This window comes from Myotis nattereri (assembly GCF_964212035.1).
Source record: "Myotis nattereri genome assembly, chromosome: X".
NCBI classification, from domain to species: Eukaryota; Metazoa; Chordata; class Mammalia; order Chiroptera; family Vespertilionidae; genus Myotis; species Myotis nattereri.
Window position 1 is genome coordinate 109,466,760 of NC_138078.1, and position 21,373 is coordinate 109,488,132.

A 21,373-nucleotide genomic window follows, 5' to 3' on the forward strand; every position below is an offset into this window, starting at 1 on the left:
GCTGTGACTTTGTAGCTTGGAGAAACTCCAAAGCCAGATGGTCTGGATTTGAACCCTGACTCTGCCACTTGCTGGCTGTTTGACCTGGAGCAAGTGACTTTCTTTGACACTGTTTTCTCATCAGTAAAATGGAGAACAGTAGTCTTTACCCTATGGGGGGGGGTATAATTAATTGAGAAAATCTACTTAAAACACTTAGAATAGTGCCTGATATATAAGTACCTAATAAATGTTAATTATTTTTTCTCCTAGACCAGTGATGGCGAACCTTTTGAGCTCGGCGTGTCAGCATTTTGAAAAACCCTAACTTAACTCTGGTGCTGTGTCACATATAGAAATTTTTTGATATTTGCAACCATAGTATAAAAAAGATTTATATTTTTGATATTTATTTTATATATTTAAATGCCATTTAACAAAGAAAAATCAACCAAAAAAATGAGTTCACGTGTCACCTCTGACACACGTGTCATAGGTTCGCCATCACTGTCCTAGACCATGAGGAGGTTCTTTTTAAAAAAAAAAAAAAAAAAAGTCCTACCAGTTTAATTACAATAAAAACCCAAAAAATGGAAAACAAGGGGTAGGGAAGAGGACCCTAAGTGAGGGGCACAGGGAACCCTGCTCATGGCAGCAGGCCTGGCTGCTGGGCCCGTTGGTATTGCTGTTGCTACAAGGGAGGTCAGGGGGCAGCGATTGTCCTGTGGGAGCCACCATTCACCTGGGTTGAGGACCCTTACTTCTTCTGGTATGTGCTCAGCTTTTGCATGCCTCCAGTCTTGTCCAGCAGGCCTCAGAGATGAAGGCCTCAGTGGGTTTGTAACAGTCAAAGAGCAGCTCCTTGACCCTGGAAGCCTGGGTGTCATCACTCTCCATGTCCAGGAGTTCATCCACATCAATCTCCATCCCCAGGATATCTTCCTGGCAGTCCTAGAGGCGAGTGAGATGTTCCAGGATCCAGTCCTCCAGGTTGAGGCGCTTCCATAACTCCTTGCAGTTGTACTTGATTGTGACCTTCCCTTGGCGCTTCACTGGGCCATCATCCTTTAGCTGCCAGGGTCCCTCACCTACAGTACCAGGGGCACCCTGAAAGTAGATGCGAGGACCCTGGGCCACCACCTCCCAGACCAGGAGCTGGGGCATCAATGCTGCACCCTCCTTGGGGCCACTGTTTGCCCTGATGGCTGCCTCGGCCACTGTGCATGTCAGGCTTCCCCCCTGCCCCCCCCCGCCCCCCCCACCTCCTCTGGGTTGCCTGATGGGTGGCTGAGGGCTCTTGGCTTGGGTCAGCTCGGGGAGGGAAGTTGTGTCCAGAGTCAGCTGCAGCATGTGGAGCCCCAGGGCCTGGCTTGTCCATGTATACATTGTATGTAGAATGTGTGTGTGTGTGTGTGTGTGTGTGTGTGTATGTGTGTTTCCAGGACAAGGTCCACAGCTTTCAGTAGATTCTCAAATGTGTCTTTCTTCCAAAAGATCATTAAAAGGAGGCTAAGATATTTGCACAAAAGTTGTTTAGATGGCTGAGCCAAGAGAAGATATGTTAAGAAAAATATTTTGGTCCATCACACAGTGGGATCCAGCCAGCAGAGTATTCTCAAAGGTTGTTTTGTCCTTTACAAGCACATACACCTTCCATGTCAATCCCATGCATTTGTATTCAGAATGACTTTTCTTGTCACCTGAATAAAAATGACTAAGGCAGCCATTACCTTTCTTTCTCTTAAAAAAAAATAGAGTTGGCAGATTTGCTCATAAGCTCAGGCAGACCTGATAATGAACAGTTCAATAGATGGAACATGAAACACCCGAGGAAAGCCTTCCATACAGTCAGGAGTTTGTTTGCTTTTACCATCTCCATCTCCTCAACAAGGTGGCAGGCGGGCCATGCCAGAGCCAAAGGGATAGAGAAACTCTGCTTTCCTGCAGAGAAATGGGCCTCCACAGGTAATACCACGGCGGCTGTAAACCTGTGATGTGAGTTTTGGACTTTCACATGTCTAACTTTGAGATATTTGATTCAGTTTGCTCAGAAAGCCCCGCTCCTTCGTGTACTTATCACTTCTCCTGACATCCAGGGGATGCAAAATGAAACACACAGACTCATCCTGTTTGTGTTTTCCCTGAGGTTGAAGTTCTTTTGTTCCCTTTCCTCTGCTTTCTCCCTTTCATCTTGTTTGTCCCTGATCTCGACAGGGGGCTTCAGAGAAGGGTTAGAAATCTGGTCCAAGAAATAAACACCAAGAGGATAAGACCCCTTTTAGTTTGCTTGCTCCAACTTTAAAAGCCATTATTTCCCTTATCCTGCCACTCTGTTCTAAGTAAGACTTTAAAACAAAAAGCCATCTTTGCCTGGAGTAGCTATTGTATAGGCTGGGAAGTTATAGGGAGCCTCTCACTGCTTTATGGCAAAAGGAAAGCTGCCAAGTCCAGAGAGCACTTCTGATCTCAAGGCTCATAAAACGGTAGCCCTTGGTCAGAAGCATGTAGTTCCTCTTCCAACAGGGTTTGTCTCAAAGTTAGAAATCAGATGTTGATAAGGGCTATTTCATATACAAGCTTTAGCTTGAGTTATTGTAGGCTTTTTAAATATATGTATTTTTATTGATTTCAGGGAGGAAGGGAGAGAGAGAGAGATAGAAACATCAATAATGAGAGAGAATCATGGATAGGATGCCTCCTGCACTGGGAAATCCCACTGGGGATTTAGCGCACAACCCAGGAATATGCCATGACTGGGAATCAAACCATGACCTCCTTCCTGGTTCATAGGTCATCGCTCAATCACTGAGCCACACCGGCCGGGTAAGTTATTGTAGTCTTGAGAAAGTTCCTGTTTTCACTTCCCTTTGGTGTATTTATTCTTTTTATTGTTAGGATTATTATTAGATTCTATTATGACCCTCATGTGCCTTTGAGTGAGAGGGTCTAAGGGTACAGTTATTTTTAAACGATCTGACAGGTCATAAACTAGACATTTGTATCTCCTATATGAGTTTCTAGAATGAACTCCAATCTTGTGGTGCTACATTGGCAGAAAACAAATTTGAGTGCAGATTTATCTATTCTGATTCTAGGGAGAAAATGAAGAGCAACTTGTAAATTCCATCCATGGGAAAGGGTGGAAAGAGTAAACGGAACAATAATTGGCAGCTGCATTCATGAGGAGCTTTCCAGGCTCCCAGTCTCCCTTGCTGGATTGGGGGAACTCTGCTGATGGAGGATTCTTCCTAATTCCAACATCTCAGAACTCTGCCCCTCAATTTATAGTGACTGAAAATCCTTCCTTGAGATTTGCCTGATACGGATATTCTAGCCTTTGGGGCCGCCACTGGGGCTGCTGTGCAGAAGCACCTTTGGGGTGACAAGATATTTTGAGATGTGGAGCAAGAATGTTTGATGTTTGAACCAGTTATCTAATGGCCTAGTGACCTCTTTATCAATTGAAACATAAAGCTTTATATTTAACCTAGATTTAACTACTCAACTACCTGGGTGTTAGGGAGCCAGTTTATTCTATTCTATTCTATTCTATTCTATTCTATTCTATTCTATTCTATTCTATTCTATTCTATTATTTTTCTCTCCCTTTCTCTATCTCGCCCCTCCTTCTCAGGTCCCTCTTTGCTCTCAATTTGATAGCAAAAGAACACAATACAAGGATGTAACTGGTTGGAAAAGATAGCTATTTTCAGATAAGCCAAACATTTTATCCAGGCTGAAATCTAACTGAAAACATTTATTATTACTATTGCTTAATCCCTCATGTGACAATGTAAAATGCTTTCTTGTGAAAAAATCTGGCCCTACTCTGATTTATAAACGTCTCCCTGAAGTGTTTTCTGAAATCATTATCAAAAGTGGTAAATAGCCCTGGCCGGTGTGGCTCAGATAATTGGCTCATCATCTCGTACACCGAAAGGTCTCGGGTTAGATTCCTGGTCAGGGCACATACGCAGATTGCAGGTTCAATCCCCGGTCCAGGTTTGTTTAGGAGGCAACTGATCTATGTTTCACTCTCACACCAATGCTTCTCTCTCTCTCTCTCTCTCTCTCTCTCTCTCTCTCTCTCTCTCCCTCCCTCCCTCCCTCCCTCCCTCCCTCCCTCCCTCCCCCCCTTCTCTCTCTCTAAAATCAATAAGAGCATGTCCTGGGGTGAGGATTTTTTTTTTTAAGTGGTAAATAAAAGGGAAAGGAATTCAAGTATATCTCTATACCTAGCTCTATCTACCTAGCTAGTATCTACAGTTCTCTTATTTCTCTTTCTCTCTCCCCACCCCTCCCATGAGGGGAGAGGAGAGGAAGGGAGACAGAGAGGGAGAGAGAAGTTGTGTGTGTGTGTGTGTGTGTGTGTGTGTGTGAATGTGTGCTTCTATAAGTACACGGGTGATTTCTGTTCTAGGAATAGAGGTACACACAGTCGTGGCCATGTCATATAGGGGAAAAGGAACACAGGCTTGGAAATCAGATGTGACTTTACATCCAAGCTCCAGCTAGCTGTTTGACCATAGATAAGTTGTTTAACCTGTCTGGTTCTTAATTTCTTCAGTAGTAAAATGAAGCTAATCATATTTACAACCTATTAATATAAAAAATTAATTTATGTGGAAAATAGTATTACACACACTAGAATAGCAAGAGAAATATTCCATCTGTTCCTAATCACGTTACTCAGTTAATTTTTGTAGTAGGGTCACCCTGAATATTGAATTGAATTGAGTTTTGAAAGGTGATATATTCTAATCATTTGAACCTTGAATTATTTCAAATCAATAATTATGCACCATCTGTGGCAGCATTTTTGTTTGTGGCCACTCAGATTAGAAGTGTTTTAATCATAGCTCTTACAAAGAGTTGCTGTATTCTTTTGTGTCTGTTTTACTCATCTGCTTATTAGATATCAGTATTAATTGCAATTATTTTTTTAAATATATTTTTATTGTTGATAGTATTACAGGTATCTCCCATTACCCCCCTTATTGCAATTAATTGACCAGCTATATCATTGTTATTTTATGTGGATTACATTGTTAAATGAACTAAAGGCCCACTTTTGAAATTATCTGTAAAAATAGTTCTGCAGATGCAGATTCATCCATCATCTTCATCATTAGCGTTATTGAATAATGTACAAAAAACATAAGACTCACATTTCTGAGGAAATGAGACATTCTGGTTTAGCTGTTCTAGTAGTTAGAATTCAGCATAAATGTATTCTCTTAATAAAATATTGTAAAGATGATACTCATGCAACCCCTCTCAGTTCAGGAAATAAAACATTGTCAGAACCCCAGATGCCACTTCCAAATCACAGCTCCCTCCTCCTGAAACCACTATCTTAACTTTTATCTCTTCTTTTAAAGAAGAAAATAGTTTTACCATGACGTATGGATCTCTAAACAGTGTGATTTAGTTTTGCCTATTTTTCAAAAAAACCTTTATATAAATGGAATTATTCAAAACGTATTCTTTTGTTCTGGCTTCTTTACCTCAGTATTAAGAGTTATCCGCCCTGACTGGTTTGGCTCAGTGGATAGAGCGTCAGCCTGCGGACTCAAGGGTCCCAGGTTCGATTCTGGTCAAGGGCATGTGCCTTGGTTGTGGGCACGTCCCCAGTGGGGAGTGTGCGGGAGGCGGCTGATCGATGTTTCTCTCTCATCGGTGTTTCTAGCTCTCTATCCCTCTCTCTTCCTCTCTGTAAAAAATCAATAAAATATATATTTTTTAAAAAAAGAATTATCCATGTTACTGCAGGTAGGTAGAACTTGTTCATTTTCATTGGTGTACATATAGTATCCTATTGTATGAATCTCTCACAATTTCTTTTTTTTAAAAAAAATATTTTATTGATTTTTACAGAGAGGAAGGGAGAGGGATAGAGAGTCAGAAACATCGATGAGAGAGAAACATTGATCAGATGCCTCCTGCACACCCCCCACTGGGGATGCACCCGCAACCAATGTACATGCCCTTGACCAGAATCAAACCTAGGAGCCTTCAGTCCGCAGGCCGACGCTCTAACCACTGACCCAAACCGGTTAGGGCTCACAATTTCTTTAAAATTTTTTTAAAGGAATAAAAAGAAAAGAAAAAAAATCCCTAGCCAGTTTGGGTCAGTGGAAAGAGTGTTGGCCTGCAGACTGAAGGGTCCTGGGTTTGATTCTGGTCAAGGGCACATACCTCAGTTGCGGGCTCCACCCCGGCCTGAGCCCTGTTTGGGGCATGTGCAGGAGGCAACCAATCGATGTGTTTCTTTCACATTGATGTTTCTGTCTTTCCTTCTCTCTTTCACTTGCTCTAAAAGTCAATGGGAAAGTATCCTCAGGTGAGTATTTTTTAAAAAATCAAATCTCTGCCCCTCCCCTTGACCTGCTGAATGATAAACTTTATCCTGTGAGGCTTCAGCATGTCTATATTTTTAAAGCTCCACAGGTGACATTGACAATTAGGTCTTGAGACTAATACAGAAGATTCAATTCTGCAGAGATTAGCAGGAATGTGTAATACAGTGATTCTCAACCCTAGTTGCACATTAAAACCAACTGAGGAACTTTAAAAAGCCCTGATGCCTGGCCCTTACCCTGAACCAACTGATTTGAATCTCTGAAGGTGTGGTGCCAGGCATCTGTAGTTTTTTAAAGTCCCCCAGGTAATGGGCTGTGTGGGGAGGAGGAGGAGGGAGAGTTTAGAAAGGGGCACGAGGAGATGTTTGGGGGTGATAGGTATATTCACAATTTGATTGTGGAAATGATATCATAGGCATGTATAGATGTTACAACTTATCAGACTGTATACTTCAAGTGTGTGCAATTTATTGCATGTCAGTTATACCTCAATAAAGCTGTTTAAAGAAAAAGCTCCCCAGGCGATTCTCACACACAGCAACAGTTGAGAATCACTGTTCCAATAGAAAGAGCACACGACTGGAAGTGGAAGTTGGAGAGCCTTTCATCTGCCAACAGTTAGCTCTGTACACATGGATAAATGACTGAATCCCTCTTAGATCTCAGTTTCATTCTGGTTTGTGGGTTTAATTTTTTTCCTCACGTACTTTAAAAATAGTGGTTATACCATATTGAAACCCAGGGTTAGAGATTTTGTTCATTAGAAAGATGTGTCATTATTAAATGTACAATGAAATGTCACTTGAGCACTTCTGCATAATTTTTAGAAAAGAAGATACTATATAGATAAAATTTGCCTTAACTTTATTTTTTCTTTACATAGGGTTTAACTTTTTAGCGCGTTTGATCTTTTTAGCGCTGAGTTCGCTTATGCTAGTGCTAGATTTTTTAAATTGCAGTAATTGGTATCTAACTTAAGAGAAACATGTTCTGTTCTACTTGAATCATCAGTAATTGTTTTAGGGTTGGTAGGTTGTTGATACTATTTTCTGGCCAGGTAGCTGATGCACTTCCCAGCACGGCCACACGAGGGGGCTGTGCAGCTGGCCACCTCTTCCTCTCTACTGACATACTTGTAAGGTCAAAATAGTCTGGTCAGGATCTTTCTGTTCCTTTTGTCCTCTTGGTGAGTGAGAGCCCCACTTCTGAACCATCATTTTCAGCTACCCCAACCCAGTGGTTTTGCTGCAAGTGAGCCTTTCTTTAAGCAAAGTAAATCCATGAATCTCTCAATGTACAAAATAGCTTTTAAAAAGACCACCAGCCCTGGCCGGTGGACTTAGTAGGTTGAGTGTCATCCCATGTACCCAGAGGTCACCGGGTTTGATTTGGGTCAGGGCACATGCCCAGGTTTCGGGCTTGATTGACCCCCAGTAAGGGGCATGCAGAAGGCGACTGATTGGTGGTTCTCCATCATCAATGTTTCCCTCTCCCTCTCCCTTCTTTCTAAAATCAATAAAAACATATTTAAAATTTCCTTTTAAAAAGGACCCCCCAGATTGCTTTGAAAATATCCAACTCCCGCAAAACAATTAAAATAGGACTTAATTGAAGTGTATGTGCATGCATATGTATATATGTACATATATTGTACATATGTATCTATCAGTAAGCACATCTATATATATATAAAAAGAGCTAGGGGCTGTCACATCCAAAACAACTGAATGGACAACTGAACAGGCTGAGTGGGGCAACAAGGCCAGCAGGGGGGTTAGTGAGGGACAACGAAATGACTGAGCAGCAGGTTGTGTGGGGCAACCAAGCCGGCAGGGGGGGCAGTTGGGGGCGACCAGGCTGGCAAGGGGGCAGTTAGGGGCAATCGGGTAGGCAGGCAGAGGCAGTTAGGGGTGATCAGGCTGGCAGGGGGGCCAGTTAGGGGCAATCAGGCAGTCAGGCAGGTGAGCAGTTAGGAGCCAGCGGTGCTAGATTGTGAGAAGGATGTCCGACTGCCAGTTTAGGCCTAATTCCTAAACAGGCAGTCGGATATCCCCAACGGGCAGTCAGACATCCCCTGAGGGGTCCCAGATTGGAGAGGGTACAGGCTGGGCTGAGGGAACCCTCCCCCCTCCCCACTGCATAAATTTTGTTCTTTGGGCCTCTAGTTAACAATAATACTCTATCACCCCTAGGAAAATGATTCATCCATATAAAAAGGCGGTTATCTGTTTGTTACAGGTGCAATTTCAAGATTCTTCAGGGAATAGGCATTGCTTAGGTAAAAAATAGAATCAAGATTAGCAAAGAACCCGAGTCATTTTTCCATTGTAATGTGATATAAAGTACTTAAATGGATAAACGTATGAATGTGTGTTTATCTGTGTATGTGTGTTTACATACACTCAGATGAATAGGTTGGCTAAATGTTTTAGAATAGAATCTATGCAGACACTCTGGGTATTTATCTCTGGACACTGAAAAAAGTATGGATGCCCCACAAGAGATTGGCTAGAACTAATGTTACAAAATGATCTAACTATGTCCTAAACTTTAGTAAATGCATCATTTTACAATTCAGCTCAGAAATAAAAAGCAAATGCCTTTTTGAAGTTCAAAAACAGCATGGATTAAAAAACCAACAACACACCTCACCCCAACATACAGAATTTTCCAAATAATACTATAAAAGCTTACATTCAGTATCCCTGTCTTTTATTTTTGGTCTTATTGCAGTTTTCTTCCATTTTGATTCCTAAATTTCAGATTATTCTATGAGCCAGTCACAACACCGTGTGGACACACATTTTGTTTGAAATGTCTTGAGAGATGCCTAGACCACAATGCGAAATGTCCACTGTGCAAAGATGGTCTTTCACAGGTAAAACATTATTTCTTTTTGGTCGGATTGGCTTATTTGGAATTGAGTACTTAAGAGAGTGTGTTATTGGATCCCTTAGACCATCTACCTCTTTCTCCTGTTTTATAGCTACTCCTCCCCTCTCAACTGTTTCCTTCAGAAAAATGAGGCAACATCTAGCTTTTTATGAACTGTTGGTAATGAAATAAGTTTGTGTTGGAAACAAAAGTATTAAATTGATGATAAACATGGATCCTTGTTCTAATCCTATCATGGCACCCAATTCACTGTAATGTTGTGTGACTCTTATGTCCTCTCTGGGCTTGGACTTAGACGAGCTCTGATGTCCCTTTATTGTCAACATTTATACTGTGTGTGTGTTTTTAAAATTCTTTATTGTTGAAAGTTTTACATATGTCTCCTTTTTCCCCCATTGACCTCTCCCCACCTACTCTTGTCCCTCATATACTGTGATTTGAAGAGATCACTCCTAAGGCTGCAGAAACCTCACAGACCTTCAATATGGTCCTTGTTCCACCCCTCAGAAGCTACTCTATTTATTAGCAGATCCTTGGCTACTTGAAAAGCTCTGAAGCTTCTAGGTCCTCTAAAATGAATCACACAAATTGTCACCTTGGTTTTTCAAGTCGGCCTGATGGGATTTTCTTTAGCACAAGAACACCCAGGAGTCCATCTTGTTTTCCCTCCCCCAGGGACTTGTATGCCATATTTTACAATCAGCATTAATATTGTTTGACCCCTGTCATCCCTGAGGAGAGAGGGGGGACACAAGACTATCTCTAGGTGAATGTAGGTCCAGAGAAGTCACATGTTGAGCTTCCCCAACACCCCAACTTTTAAATGAAGGGAATAGAGTGAAATAATCACACAGGAAAACCCTGAGGGCGTGATTGGATTGGGGGAAGGGTCAGCATCATCCTTGCCTAGGTAAAGGGGTGGGATTTGCTGGCCTGATTATAGGTGAGAAGCCCATGGTCCTTATACTTAAATAATATGTTTGTGTTACGGTAACACCGCAACACTCAGATAAACAGACAAAAGAAAAGTCTACCATTGTGCTCTTCACCTGGAGAAAACCATTGTTAATGGTTTAGTATGTCCCTATCCTGGGTTTTTGTTTGAGCATCAGCAGTCACCTCCTTTGTTTGGCTACCTCCTGAGTCATTGCTTTTCCCCAAGACCAGGACTGGGCAAATCAGGTGGTTCTCCTGCAGTCACACAGTGGCAGTGGCTGATGAGGCATCATGGAGGCAGATGCTGTGGAGTCCCAGACTTAGGGGCTAGAAGATATTATCATCTATCACTTTGTTTTTACACAGGGTCACACTTACACCATTCCCAGAGAGGAGAGATAACTATCTTATTCCAATCATACTCAGTGCAGAATAGACAAACATAGCCCATACTGGGAAAGGAGAAATTGTCCTAAGGTAGCAATTTTATACTCAGGAACTCCCACTGCTGGGCATGTGTGGGTAGCTTCCACAGTGAGAAATTCTGGGCAGATGCTTTATTGTCAGGTCCACATAGTTTAATGCCCTCTACTTACAGATGCCTGGATTTGCATGTGATAGGGGTGTTTGGGAGGAGAGTAATAGTGACAATTGAGCCCGAGTTCAGTTCTGAAATCATGTTTTATAACATAACTTCAGTGATAAATAGATGGTATATTTTTTTTAAAAATCACCAGTATTTAGTTCTGAGGTTTTTTTTTTAAGATAGAGAACAAAAAAATACTTAGGCTTGAAATATCCAGAAGCCAAGCATTGGGATGGGGTGGGGGTGGGGCAGGGCAGGAAAGGATCAGTGATTAAAAATTACTCTTTAGTTCCCTGAACCTTTTGACCATAGACATTCAGCATGTCCCAGATGGAGACATGTGGGTTTGTAAACACAATAATCAGAAAAGGGAAAGGGAAGGATTTCTCCCCTCTTTTGACAAGAACATGATCTTGATATCAGTGTTTTGAGAAAGCAGTGAGATTTTTAAAACATAAATGCAGGCCTTTTCCCCTTGTTAGAATATTTTTCCTAATTATAATAATAATCAATTTCACTAAATTTATTGGGGTGACACTGGTAAATAAAATTATATAGTTTTCAGGTGTACAATTCTATAATATATCATCTATATATTATATTGTGGGTTCACCACCCAAAGTCAAGTCTCCTTCCATCACCATTTATTCCCCCTTTAATCTCTTCTATTTCCCCCACCCCTGCTTCCCCTCTGGTAATCACCATACTGTTGACTTTTCTAACATCCAGAGAATACATACATTATGATAGTACCAGCTGCTAATGTGTGGGCCTAAATTACTCCAATATGTGGGTCATTTGACTATTCTACTGATTGCATAAGAAGTGCTTTGTGTTTTTCTGATGACTGTATAATATCTAATTGCCTCCTTCCTCATATAGTGCTTGGCATCAAGAAAGTACAGCAAAAATGTCATAATGGAAGAGCTAATAGCCAAATTCCTTCCAGAAGAACTCAGTGAACGAAAGAGGCTTTATGAAGAGGAAATGGAAGAACTTTCTAAGTACGTATATGCATGTTTCTATTTTCAGTCTTACTCATACCAACTCATAGAGCTGAGTGCACACTTCATCCTTAACTCCTCATTCAGTGATATCATGTCAGTAGCTTGAAGTTGGCCATGGTGAGAGTATTTGCACCATGGAAATTAGCAAATGCTATAAACCAGGGATTTCCCCACCCCTAGAAAGTCAGTTGTTCAACATTCACCAGTACACTGGTGAAGAAGCATAAGCCAAATCACTGCCAGGTGAGATCTTGGCACTAGTAACTGGTGTCACTGGCAGAAGTAAGTTGGAGTAGCTTAAGTGTCCAGAAGACTGTTTTCAAATACATAAGGAGGTTCTATGAGGTTAAGAACTTTGGTGTCAGCCGGACCTGGGCTTATGATCCAGTTTTGCTACAGAGTAAATGTACTTCATGACTCTAGGAAAGTCACTTCACCTCTCTGGGCCTTAGTTTCCTCATCTGTAGTTTGGGGATGATAGTAGTTCTTACCTCATGGACTTATAATGAAGATCAAATGAACTAGTGGCTAGTAAGTACTTAATTAATGGTAATAGTAAGAGTGCTATGTCCTCTGCCATGTACAGGTGTTGAGAGGTGAAAGGTAGGGATGGGGATGCAAATAGGGCTCCAGGTTCTCTGCCTGGCTAGAAGAACAGCTCACTTAGTGGGCAAAGCAGGAGGCAATCACTAATTTTTTGCCTCTCATATTGCTGCCCTCCCGTCTTGACCCCAGTGGAATCCTAACAGCATTCTGGGGGTGAGGTTCCCGGTGGCAAACACTGTTCTGGATTTATGCTTGCCCTGTAGAGAACCATTTCTAAACTGCCACCAGCTTGTCTGAATGTCCCTCTCACTTTGAACAACATGTTTTCCTGGTAAGCTAGAAATAAAATCTTTTTTTTCCTCATTGACTTATATTACATCTACTCAGGGCATCTTTATCTTTATTTCTGATTCTTAAGTTTGTCTTGAATCTCTCTGAGCCCTCCTCTCAAATATTATTTAATGTCTTATTAACAAAAACTGGAATATACTATAGAGAAATATACTAAATTTCTGTTTAAAGGCATCCTATATTTAATTCTTTTGAGATTTGGGCAAATGGTCTTATATCTATTGATAGGTTCAGCTATTCCTATATTGGATTGACTAGACAAATAAGAGAACAGGGTCTAGGAGGAGCCAGCCCAGTTGGTGGTACCCCCTCAGGCTCTGTGTCTGAACCTTCGTGGCACTTGTTAAGGGCAAACTCCTGGGTCCTGATTCCATAGCTGGTGTACCAGAGTCTCTGGGGGCTTTGCAGACTGCTAGTCTGGATATAAAGGCCCTCAGTTATCCTGCTGCACAGGTGTATTTGAGCATCACTAGGCTAAATTACTCCCACCTCCCCATTGCTCCCTCCTCCTCCCACCTGGCCCTCCCATGCAGACTTCTAGGGGCTTTGCAAATTTTAGGTGCTCATGGTGACTCTGTAGAGAATGTCCCATCATTGCTCTGGAGATCTGGGTCCACTTATACCACCAGTACCCTTTCCCATACTGCCAGCAAGACACCTGGAGAGATTGTTGAGTGGACAGCATGAAAGAAGAAAAAATATGAAGTATAACTGTCACCTACCATGTTAATGTGCTAGATAGAGAACTTTAGCCAAATTAGGTTGTGTAGAATATCCATTTTTACCTCAGCCCTTAGGCAAGCCCCATCTTGGGACTCAGTCCACAGCATCAGTTGCATTTCAATATTTTTTATCAGCCATCAAAACTTGATGTTTCTTCCCAACTAGCATGGCTCAGTGGTTGAGCACTGACCTATGAACCAGGAGGTCACAGTTCAATTCCCAGTCAGGGCACATGTCTGGGTTGTGAGCTCAATCCCCAGTGGGGGTTGTGTAAGAGGCAGCTGATCATTGGTTCTTTCTCATCATTGATGTTTCTATCTTTCTCTCCCTCTCTGAAATCAATAAAAATATATATTTTAAAAGAACAACAACAAACACTTGAGGTTTCCTTGCCTTCCTGTGGAGGAACCACGTGGTGACATGTGACCAGCCTTTCTGTGTTGTGCTCCATTGCATTGAGAATCATGTCATTTACTCTTCCTTACAGCTTAAATAAGAATGTGCCTATTTTCGTGTGTACTATGGCCTATCCCACCGTTCCTTGTCCCCTACATATATTTGAGCCTTGCTACCGTCTGATGATTCGTAGATGCATTGAGACAGGCACAAGACAGTTCGGCATGTGCCTTGGAGATCCTGTCAAGGGGTAAGTGAGGAGCTATGTGAGTCAAGGAAGGTGGGTGGAGAAAGCTTTTGGTTTTCCTTCGGGCTTTCCCAGGAGGTTGGGAGGTACAGCTCAGGAGACTTAGCCAGGTCATGACCATAGGCATTTGTAAGGATCAGAGTCCCTCTAGCCCTTAGTTTAGTATGTGAGAGGCTGCCTATTTAAAGGAACCTCAGGATAACTCTTTTGTTAAGTGGGTGGCATATACTATAAAACTTTTTTTGAGGGTGGGCTCTGGAGTCAAAGTGCCTGAGTTCATATTTTGGCTTCAGCCTTGGAACAAGTTTGGCTTTGGACAAGTTACTTAACCTTTTGTGTGACTCAAGTTTCCTTATCTGTAAAATGGGTACAATAAGAATGCCTACATCATTGGGTTTGTTAGAATGATTTGTGAGTTAATAATGCACACAAAGCACTGAGCATAGTATCATAGCACATAGAATGTACTCAATAAATACCAGCAGTTGTATTAGTACCTTAAGGTTGTTGTTTTTTTCACACAGGCACTGCCTGTTGTATAGCTGTGGCTGTAGATCCTGGGACAGGTGAATAGGCAGAAGTCCCTTGAGGCACAGCATGGTGTAGAAATGGCTTGGTGAGGCCAGGGAAACAACTCATGAAGATTTCAGTTTCTTGACTTTATTTCCAATAAACAGGTTTGCAGAATATGGCTGCATTCTAGAGATCAGAAATGTTCAGTTCTTTGCCGATGGCCGCTCAGTGATTGACAGCGTAGGCAAGAGGCGCTTCAGGGTCCTTCGTCAGGGCCAGCGGGATGGCTACAACACAGCCGATATTGAATACATTGAAGACCAAAAGGTAAGGGTGGCTAGTGCCAAGAATCCCAAAGCCAGGTTATTCCTGTGGCTTGGCAGATGGAGATGGTTTCAAAAAGATCCCTTAGCATCTTTGGGGGCCTTGGGATTTGACATCAAATTGGTGCAGCAAAATTGAATGCTGCCACATTGTCATTGGGTTGTAGAGTGGCAGTGAGAGCACTCCTTGTCCTGGCTATCCCTGCTTAGTTGCTTAATTATATTTGTGGATAAGAAATGCCAAGCCAGACCAAACATTGGACCCATTCCACTAAGAGTTAGGTCTCTGTCAGGGATATCAAAGGATAGATCTGGAGCAGGGTCTACACATGTGTATTGCTTTATCAATTTATTTATATTTTAAAATGTTTTATTTTGAGATAATTAGAGATTCACACATGCATTTGTATTTCTAAATGGGCAACCTGGCTAAGAGCTCTTCCCAATAATACGTCATTTGCTAAGGCAGCAAGATGACATGTCTAGTTAATCCTTTGTTTTCTGGACTAATGGGCAGAAGAGGAGATAATAAACCTGTGTTTATTTATTATTTATACTTACAGTCACTATGTAGGACACTTAATAAGTATTTGATCAGTAAAAAAAAATATATTCAACTTGGATGATAAAGTTATAAAGTGAGATACAGGCACATTCATGTCTCTCTTCCCAGTAAGCAATGAGAAAGCAGATGTAAAAAATGAAAAGGAGAAAAACATAAGCCAGCATAACCTAGTTTAAGATCACGCCTCCACTCAGGCCAGTTTGCATTTCTGGTTTTCTATATGTGTTGCTGTTTCAGCCAGTTTACCCAGCCAAATATTTATCCTTCCTCCACCCTCAGCAGTATTTACACACAGTCCATCATCTGGCTGAGGAGCCTTTCACATACTACAGAAGAGAAAGCCAGGTGGGTGAGCCTTCCCGTAGGGGGACAGGATGGATGCTCAAAGAGAGTCAGGTACCAATAGTGGCTCTAGGAGTGATGGAGAAGGTACAGAATGTTTCACTTCCACTTTGATACTTTCAGGTTCTAGGAGAGGATTGTGCTGAACTCATGGGATTACATAACTGTGTCTATGAACAAGCATCATCATGGTTTCATTCGCTCAAAAATTCTCTTAGGAATCGGATAATCAATCACTTTGGTCCAATGCCAGACAAAGATGCGGATCCTCAGGTATATAAATTGTCTTTTTGTAATTGGTTGCCCCCAGCAGATGAGAGAGCCTGGGGTTTGTGATTAGATGGATGTGTGGTTATCTAGCAAATCAAATACAGGGAACAAGATGGATCTAATGTGGTATTGTGTGTCTGGGCATTAGGCATCAGGGGTAAGACCAAAAGGAACCCAGGTCAGAATTCCAGGAACTAAAGTATAGCAGTAAGAACGTGGATCCAAGACAGGTTTTGACAGATAAGTCAGGTGAGAGATGGGAACACAGACACAATCAGCAGGAGAACCTCGAGTGGGAGTCCAGATTCACACCATGGTAATGTGTTCAGGTGACAAGATTCACATAAAGGCCAGGCTTAAGAGAAGGGTGTCCTGGAAGCTGAGACCAAAGGCTGCCACTTCCAGGGAGCTTCATAACTGTCTTAACCGCCCCCCCCCCCACACACACACACACATTGTTTCAGGAGCTAGGAAATAGGGCCAGCTACCTTAACAGATTCCAACTACAAGTCCACAGAAACTTTTCACTCCTGGGTCTCTCCATGCCTAGTCCTGTGGATCTAGACCCTTGTCATTGTCCTCATCAGGGGCGAGCAGAAACCAGAAAATGGACATTGGCTGAGTTATACTAGAAAGCAGTTCATTGGGTTCTACTGAGTCAGTCTATTTCCTAGGAGAACAGGTCCCTCTGAGAGATCAAGCTGCAAATGAGAAATTCTCCAGCAAAGTGGAGATGGTTAAGTTTCATCAAGCTTTGCTTGCCTGGTATAAATCAGAGGACACCCTCTTTCTAGGACAAGACTGGAGCTATCCTAGCCAAATATTTCCCCACAATCACCTTTCCCACATTCTGAACTGGTTCTCCTATATTATCACCTCCTCCAGAACTTTCTGAATTCTTCGCTTACACACATTCCTGACTCTTTCACAATAATAAAATAGAATATGTCTATTCTGACGTCCCTGCCAAAAGACTAGTCCTGCTTACCTCTCTGTGTGAGCTTGGCTAAGTCCCTTTCCCTTTCTCCACTTTTCTCCCATCTTTGAACTGAGGCTATAGATGAAGAGATCTCTAAATTCTCTTCTTTCTCTTGCATTCTGAGGCTTTAAAAAACCAGCCGGTTCCTACTGGGCTGAAATGGCTTGCTCTCTCCAGACCACAAAGGTGGCTCCCTTTCCCCATGTAAAAGCATCATGAATGTTGAAGGGAGAAAGGCCAATTAGTGCTTCCCAATAACCCAGCTCCTGGCTCTGGGCCACTGTAACTCAGGACTATAGCAGAGCTCTGAGCAAGCTCATGATACAGCATAATGTCTCCCTTCACCTTCTGGAAAGCATTCTCCCCGGGTCAGGCAGAAGATAGCGATCAGCAATGATAACAGCATCTTCTACCAGAAAAAAACAGATGCTACAGAGTGATTCATAAGGACTCAGTAACAGAAAGCTAAAATTTGGAGTTTCATTTCCTTTTTTATTAGGACTGTTATCATGTTGCTTTGGCAGCAGCAGCACTAGCAAACAAACAAACAAAAAGCCAAAATTGCATTCAGTTTGATCCAGTAAGTGCTGCAGCTCCAGTGGTCCCAGTAATAAAAATGCTCTAAGCTTCGGGAGGAGGCTTCTTAGAAACAGCCACAGATAATAACATCAGCTTAAATATCTTTGTTAATTATCCTGGGGGAAAAAGTTCAGAATATGTCCCTCTAATATTCAACACTGATAATAGGAGGGAGAGTATATTACAGACTGCAGTGAGGGACAAAAATGAATCCAAATGGAGACACAGAGAAGCCAAGAGGGCAGTGAGGGTTGGGGCATAATTAAGTGAACCAATTTGGAGGCAGATAATCCCACATGTAGGTAATTTGAACAGAATGTGGTTCATTACAGTCCTAAAACCAGCCTTCAGAAAATTGGGGGCAGAAAGCTCATTTCGGACTTAGTAGAATATAAGTCACCAATGTCTAAAATGCATGCCTGGGCAGCTGCTGACAAACAGAATTTTGGTGAAGGGCTTGTGTGGGATGGGGGAGGTCTTTAGTGAAAGGAAACCTGGGCACAGGATACATTTCTTATGGGAATGTGTTTTCTTTCTTTTATTTTTATTATTATTTGTATTATCTTTGTTGTTGAAAGTATTACAGATGTCCCTTTTTTGGAATTTTTGCAAAGTGGAATTATTGGACTTTGGGGCTGTGCATCATAGGCTTGGTTTCAGGAGAGAAGCTAACTGTAATTGTGGCCCCATATAGTGACATAGCATATGTGGACTATAGTGCCTTCACACAGAAGCAGGAAAATGAAGGGAGTTAGGAGACATGCAAAGCCTAAGGGGTCATGGAAATTGAAGACCCACAAGCTGCATGCATCAGTCTGAAGGATCTTAAATAGAATCTTAGAAGTGGAAGAGACTGAGTAGTGGAGATTCCAGCTTGTAAAATCACATTGGCTAGGAAGTATAGTGAATCTGTTAGGATACTGATTTGCTTCCTTTAACCAACTACCAAAAATAACTAGCTTAAACAAGATAGCAGGCATATATGTCCCGGAGGCCTAGGGCAGCTCTGTTCTATGAGATCATTCCATCCTCACAAGTTCCATCCTCATAAAGCTCTACCATCCTTTGTTGCCCTCATCCTCCTGATCACCATGTCCTTCTAGCTAGGGGAAATGGAGAGAAGAGGAAGGTGGAGGGCATGTGCCCCCTTCCTAGGGCATGACCCAAAAGTCACACATATCACTTCCCTTTATATCTAATTTGCCAGAACTTTGTCTGATGGCCTCACCTAGCTGCAAGGGAGGCTGAAAAATGTCTTTTTCTGGGTGGCTATGTACCCAGCTAAGATAAGGGGAAATACACTTAGTGGCCAGATTGTTATGACCACCTGACATTTGTAGGCAAATTAGCTATAATTTCATGCTGAAGTTGCTAGAGGGCCAGGCCATTATAAACGTCTGAATAGCACAACATACCTAAGTATTGCTGCTGTCAAGTTCATCCTATCATGTTGATGGTGTATCTCAATGGAGATGGCTTCTTCCAACAAGACAATGCACCATGCCACAGTGCTCATATTGTGCAGGAGTGGTTTCAAGAACATGAGGGAGACATTACCTTGCTTAGGTGGCCCCCACAATCACCATATCTCAATCCAATTGAGCATTTGTGGGACAAAGTTAAAAGAGCCATCAGGAAACTGGTTCCACAACCATCAAATGTCACAGAACTGGACAGTGCTATTCACCAGGCATGGTGTCAGATTCCTTGCATCACCTATCAACATCTGGTGGAGTCAATACCAAGAAGAATCGCTGCAGTATTGAAGGCAAAAGGTGCCCCAACAAAGTATTGATGAGGTGGTCATAATAATCTGTCCGGTCATAATAATCTGGCCACTCAGTGTAGATACAGGGGCAATTATCAGTCTCTGCTACACACAGAAGCAGTTTCACCTGGGATATTTACCTTGCTACTTTGCAAACCTGTACATTGATGTCAATTCCACAGGAATAAGATGATCTCATTTTGTTTCTCTGTTGCAGATTAACCCAAATGGTCCAGCCTGGTGCTGGTGGATATTAGCAGTTCTGCCGCTGGAAACCCGTGCTCAGCTTCCGTTCCTAGCAATGAGGTCCTTGAAGGATAGACTGAATGGTATTCGGCGCATCCTCGCCTTTATAGCACGAAACCAAAACTAGTGAGAGTGAATTGATGAAAAGGAAATTTCACCCTCTCTACTGCCTAGGGGAGTCATCTTGTAAATATATCAAACTGCAATAACATCTTAACTGAAGGAAGTATCAAATAGAGGCATTACCTTGCTGTTGATTATAGAGAGAAATTCAGTTGAAAGACCAAAGAATGTGACCTGTTAGAAACTTTCTGTGTTGAGATACTTCTTGACATGCTGCACAACTATACCCACAGCAGAGGTGTTCGAGCCCAGAAAAAAATTGCTTTTGACATAAAATTTTCTGAAAGTTCAAAGTGGTTTTGCTTTAATTCTCTTTCTTTCATCAGTGAATGACTGTGTGATTGAAATGTGAAGCAAAGATAGTAATACTCTTGCTGCATTATTTCACTGACTTGAGGTCTTATTCCAAATAGTTCAGGTTTTATAAAGCATTGTATAAAATAATATTTATACTCCTTTCTGTTTTAATAATTTATTTTTTGCACTACTGTATCCTTTTTTCTACATGTATGTTTGTAACTATTTAAGTGTGCATTACTGAATTCACTTGCTTTATTTATTGATGTAGTTATCCATGTAACTAGAAGGAAGTAACAATACTAGAAATGTGCCATTTTTGCTTTAACCATTTTTACTAGGTTTGATTCCAGTTCTTGAACTATTTTTGTATCTCTCTAATTGGATGCTTAAAGGAACAATATAAAATACTTAAGGGATTTGCCATAGATTGTAGAATAAGCCAGGATAAAGTAAAACCATCCATTTTCTATGTGTTACACAGAGCAAGGCTTAAGGAATTATTTTTCTAGAATGAAGCAATGAATCAGAAGAGTGTCCTTTATTGCAGGCTATTATAGGCATTTATCTGAGCAATCTAATTCTGTGTTTCTTATCTCTCCCCAGTTCAGTTAGGAATGGGCTTTTTAGGAAAGATAATATTTAACTCTTCTGAGGGAATGGTTTTCAGTTAGGAATGTCACAGTGAGGCCCAACTAGCCTCCATACCCTGCCTCTTTTCAGGGTTCTGAGGGTCACAGCCTGGGCAGCATGTGTGGAAATACTTGATGAAGGACTGTCCATTATGAAAAGTTCAAAGAAGCTGGTAGAAAAGGTAAAATGCTTAAAAAACAACCCAAACTAACATTTTGGTTTTTAAATCTTTTTAAAGGAACCAAAAAGTTAATTCATGATTTTATCTAGCAATTGCCTTTCCTCCTAGTTGCATTGGGCCAAAGATTTCAATATGGGGAAGAATGGTGGGTAAGGAGATAAGAGTGAGCCCTGGTTTAGCTTGCTTTAGAGTTAGTGTGGTTCCTTTAGTGCCAGGCCAACCTGAAAAATGGCGTATGTATGGGAGTGTTATAATGACAAGAGTGAAAAGATTAGGGCAGGGAAGAAGTGAATCATGCCATTTGTGCATTTAAGAAAATGACCATCCCCCTCCGCACCGTGATTCAGAACTGTAGCAGTGCGTTGTTTATTTGAAGCCTGTCCACTCTTTTAAGGTGAGAGGTTAATGCCTCAAGTAATCCCTCTGACTTCTTGCATCATCACCTGTGGCCAGAAACAGAAAAGGCAGAATGAGATAATCTGCACTTTCTTAATGGATGCTATGTTGTCAGAGCATCATGTTACCA

General features: G+C 41.7%; 1 protein-coding gene across 2 annotated transcripts in view; it reads left to right on the forward strand.

Moving 5' to 3' along the window:
* The window catches only part of LONRF3 (LON peptidase N-terminal domain and ring finger 3), a gene marked incomplete at its 5' end in the record, with an annotated part of 34,987 nt that extends 14,955 nt beyond the window's left edge, over positions 1–20,032 (forward strand). For both annotated transcript variants that reach the window (XM_081115093.1, XM_081115092.1), the window contains 6 exons: positions 9,105–9,219; positions 11,641–11,762; positions 13,873–14,031; positions 14,706–14,868; positions 15,895–16,044; positions 19,585–20,032. In XM_081115093.1, coding sequence (XP_080971219.1) covers positions 9,105–9,219; positions 11,641–11,762; positions 13,873–14,031; positions 14,706–14,868; positions 15,895–16,044; positions 19,585–19,740 — 865 coding nt within the window. In that variant the 3' untranslated portion in view covers positions 19,741–20,032. The remainder of the gene's footprint in view (positions 1–9,104; positions 9,220–11,640; positions 11,763–13,872; positions 14,032–14,705; positions 14,869–15,894; positions 16,045–19,584) is intronic.
* Positions 20,033–21,373: the final 1,341 nt, after the last annotated feature.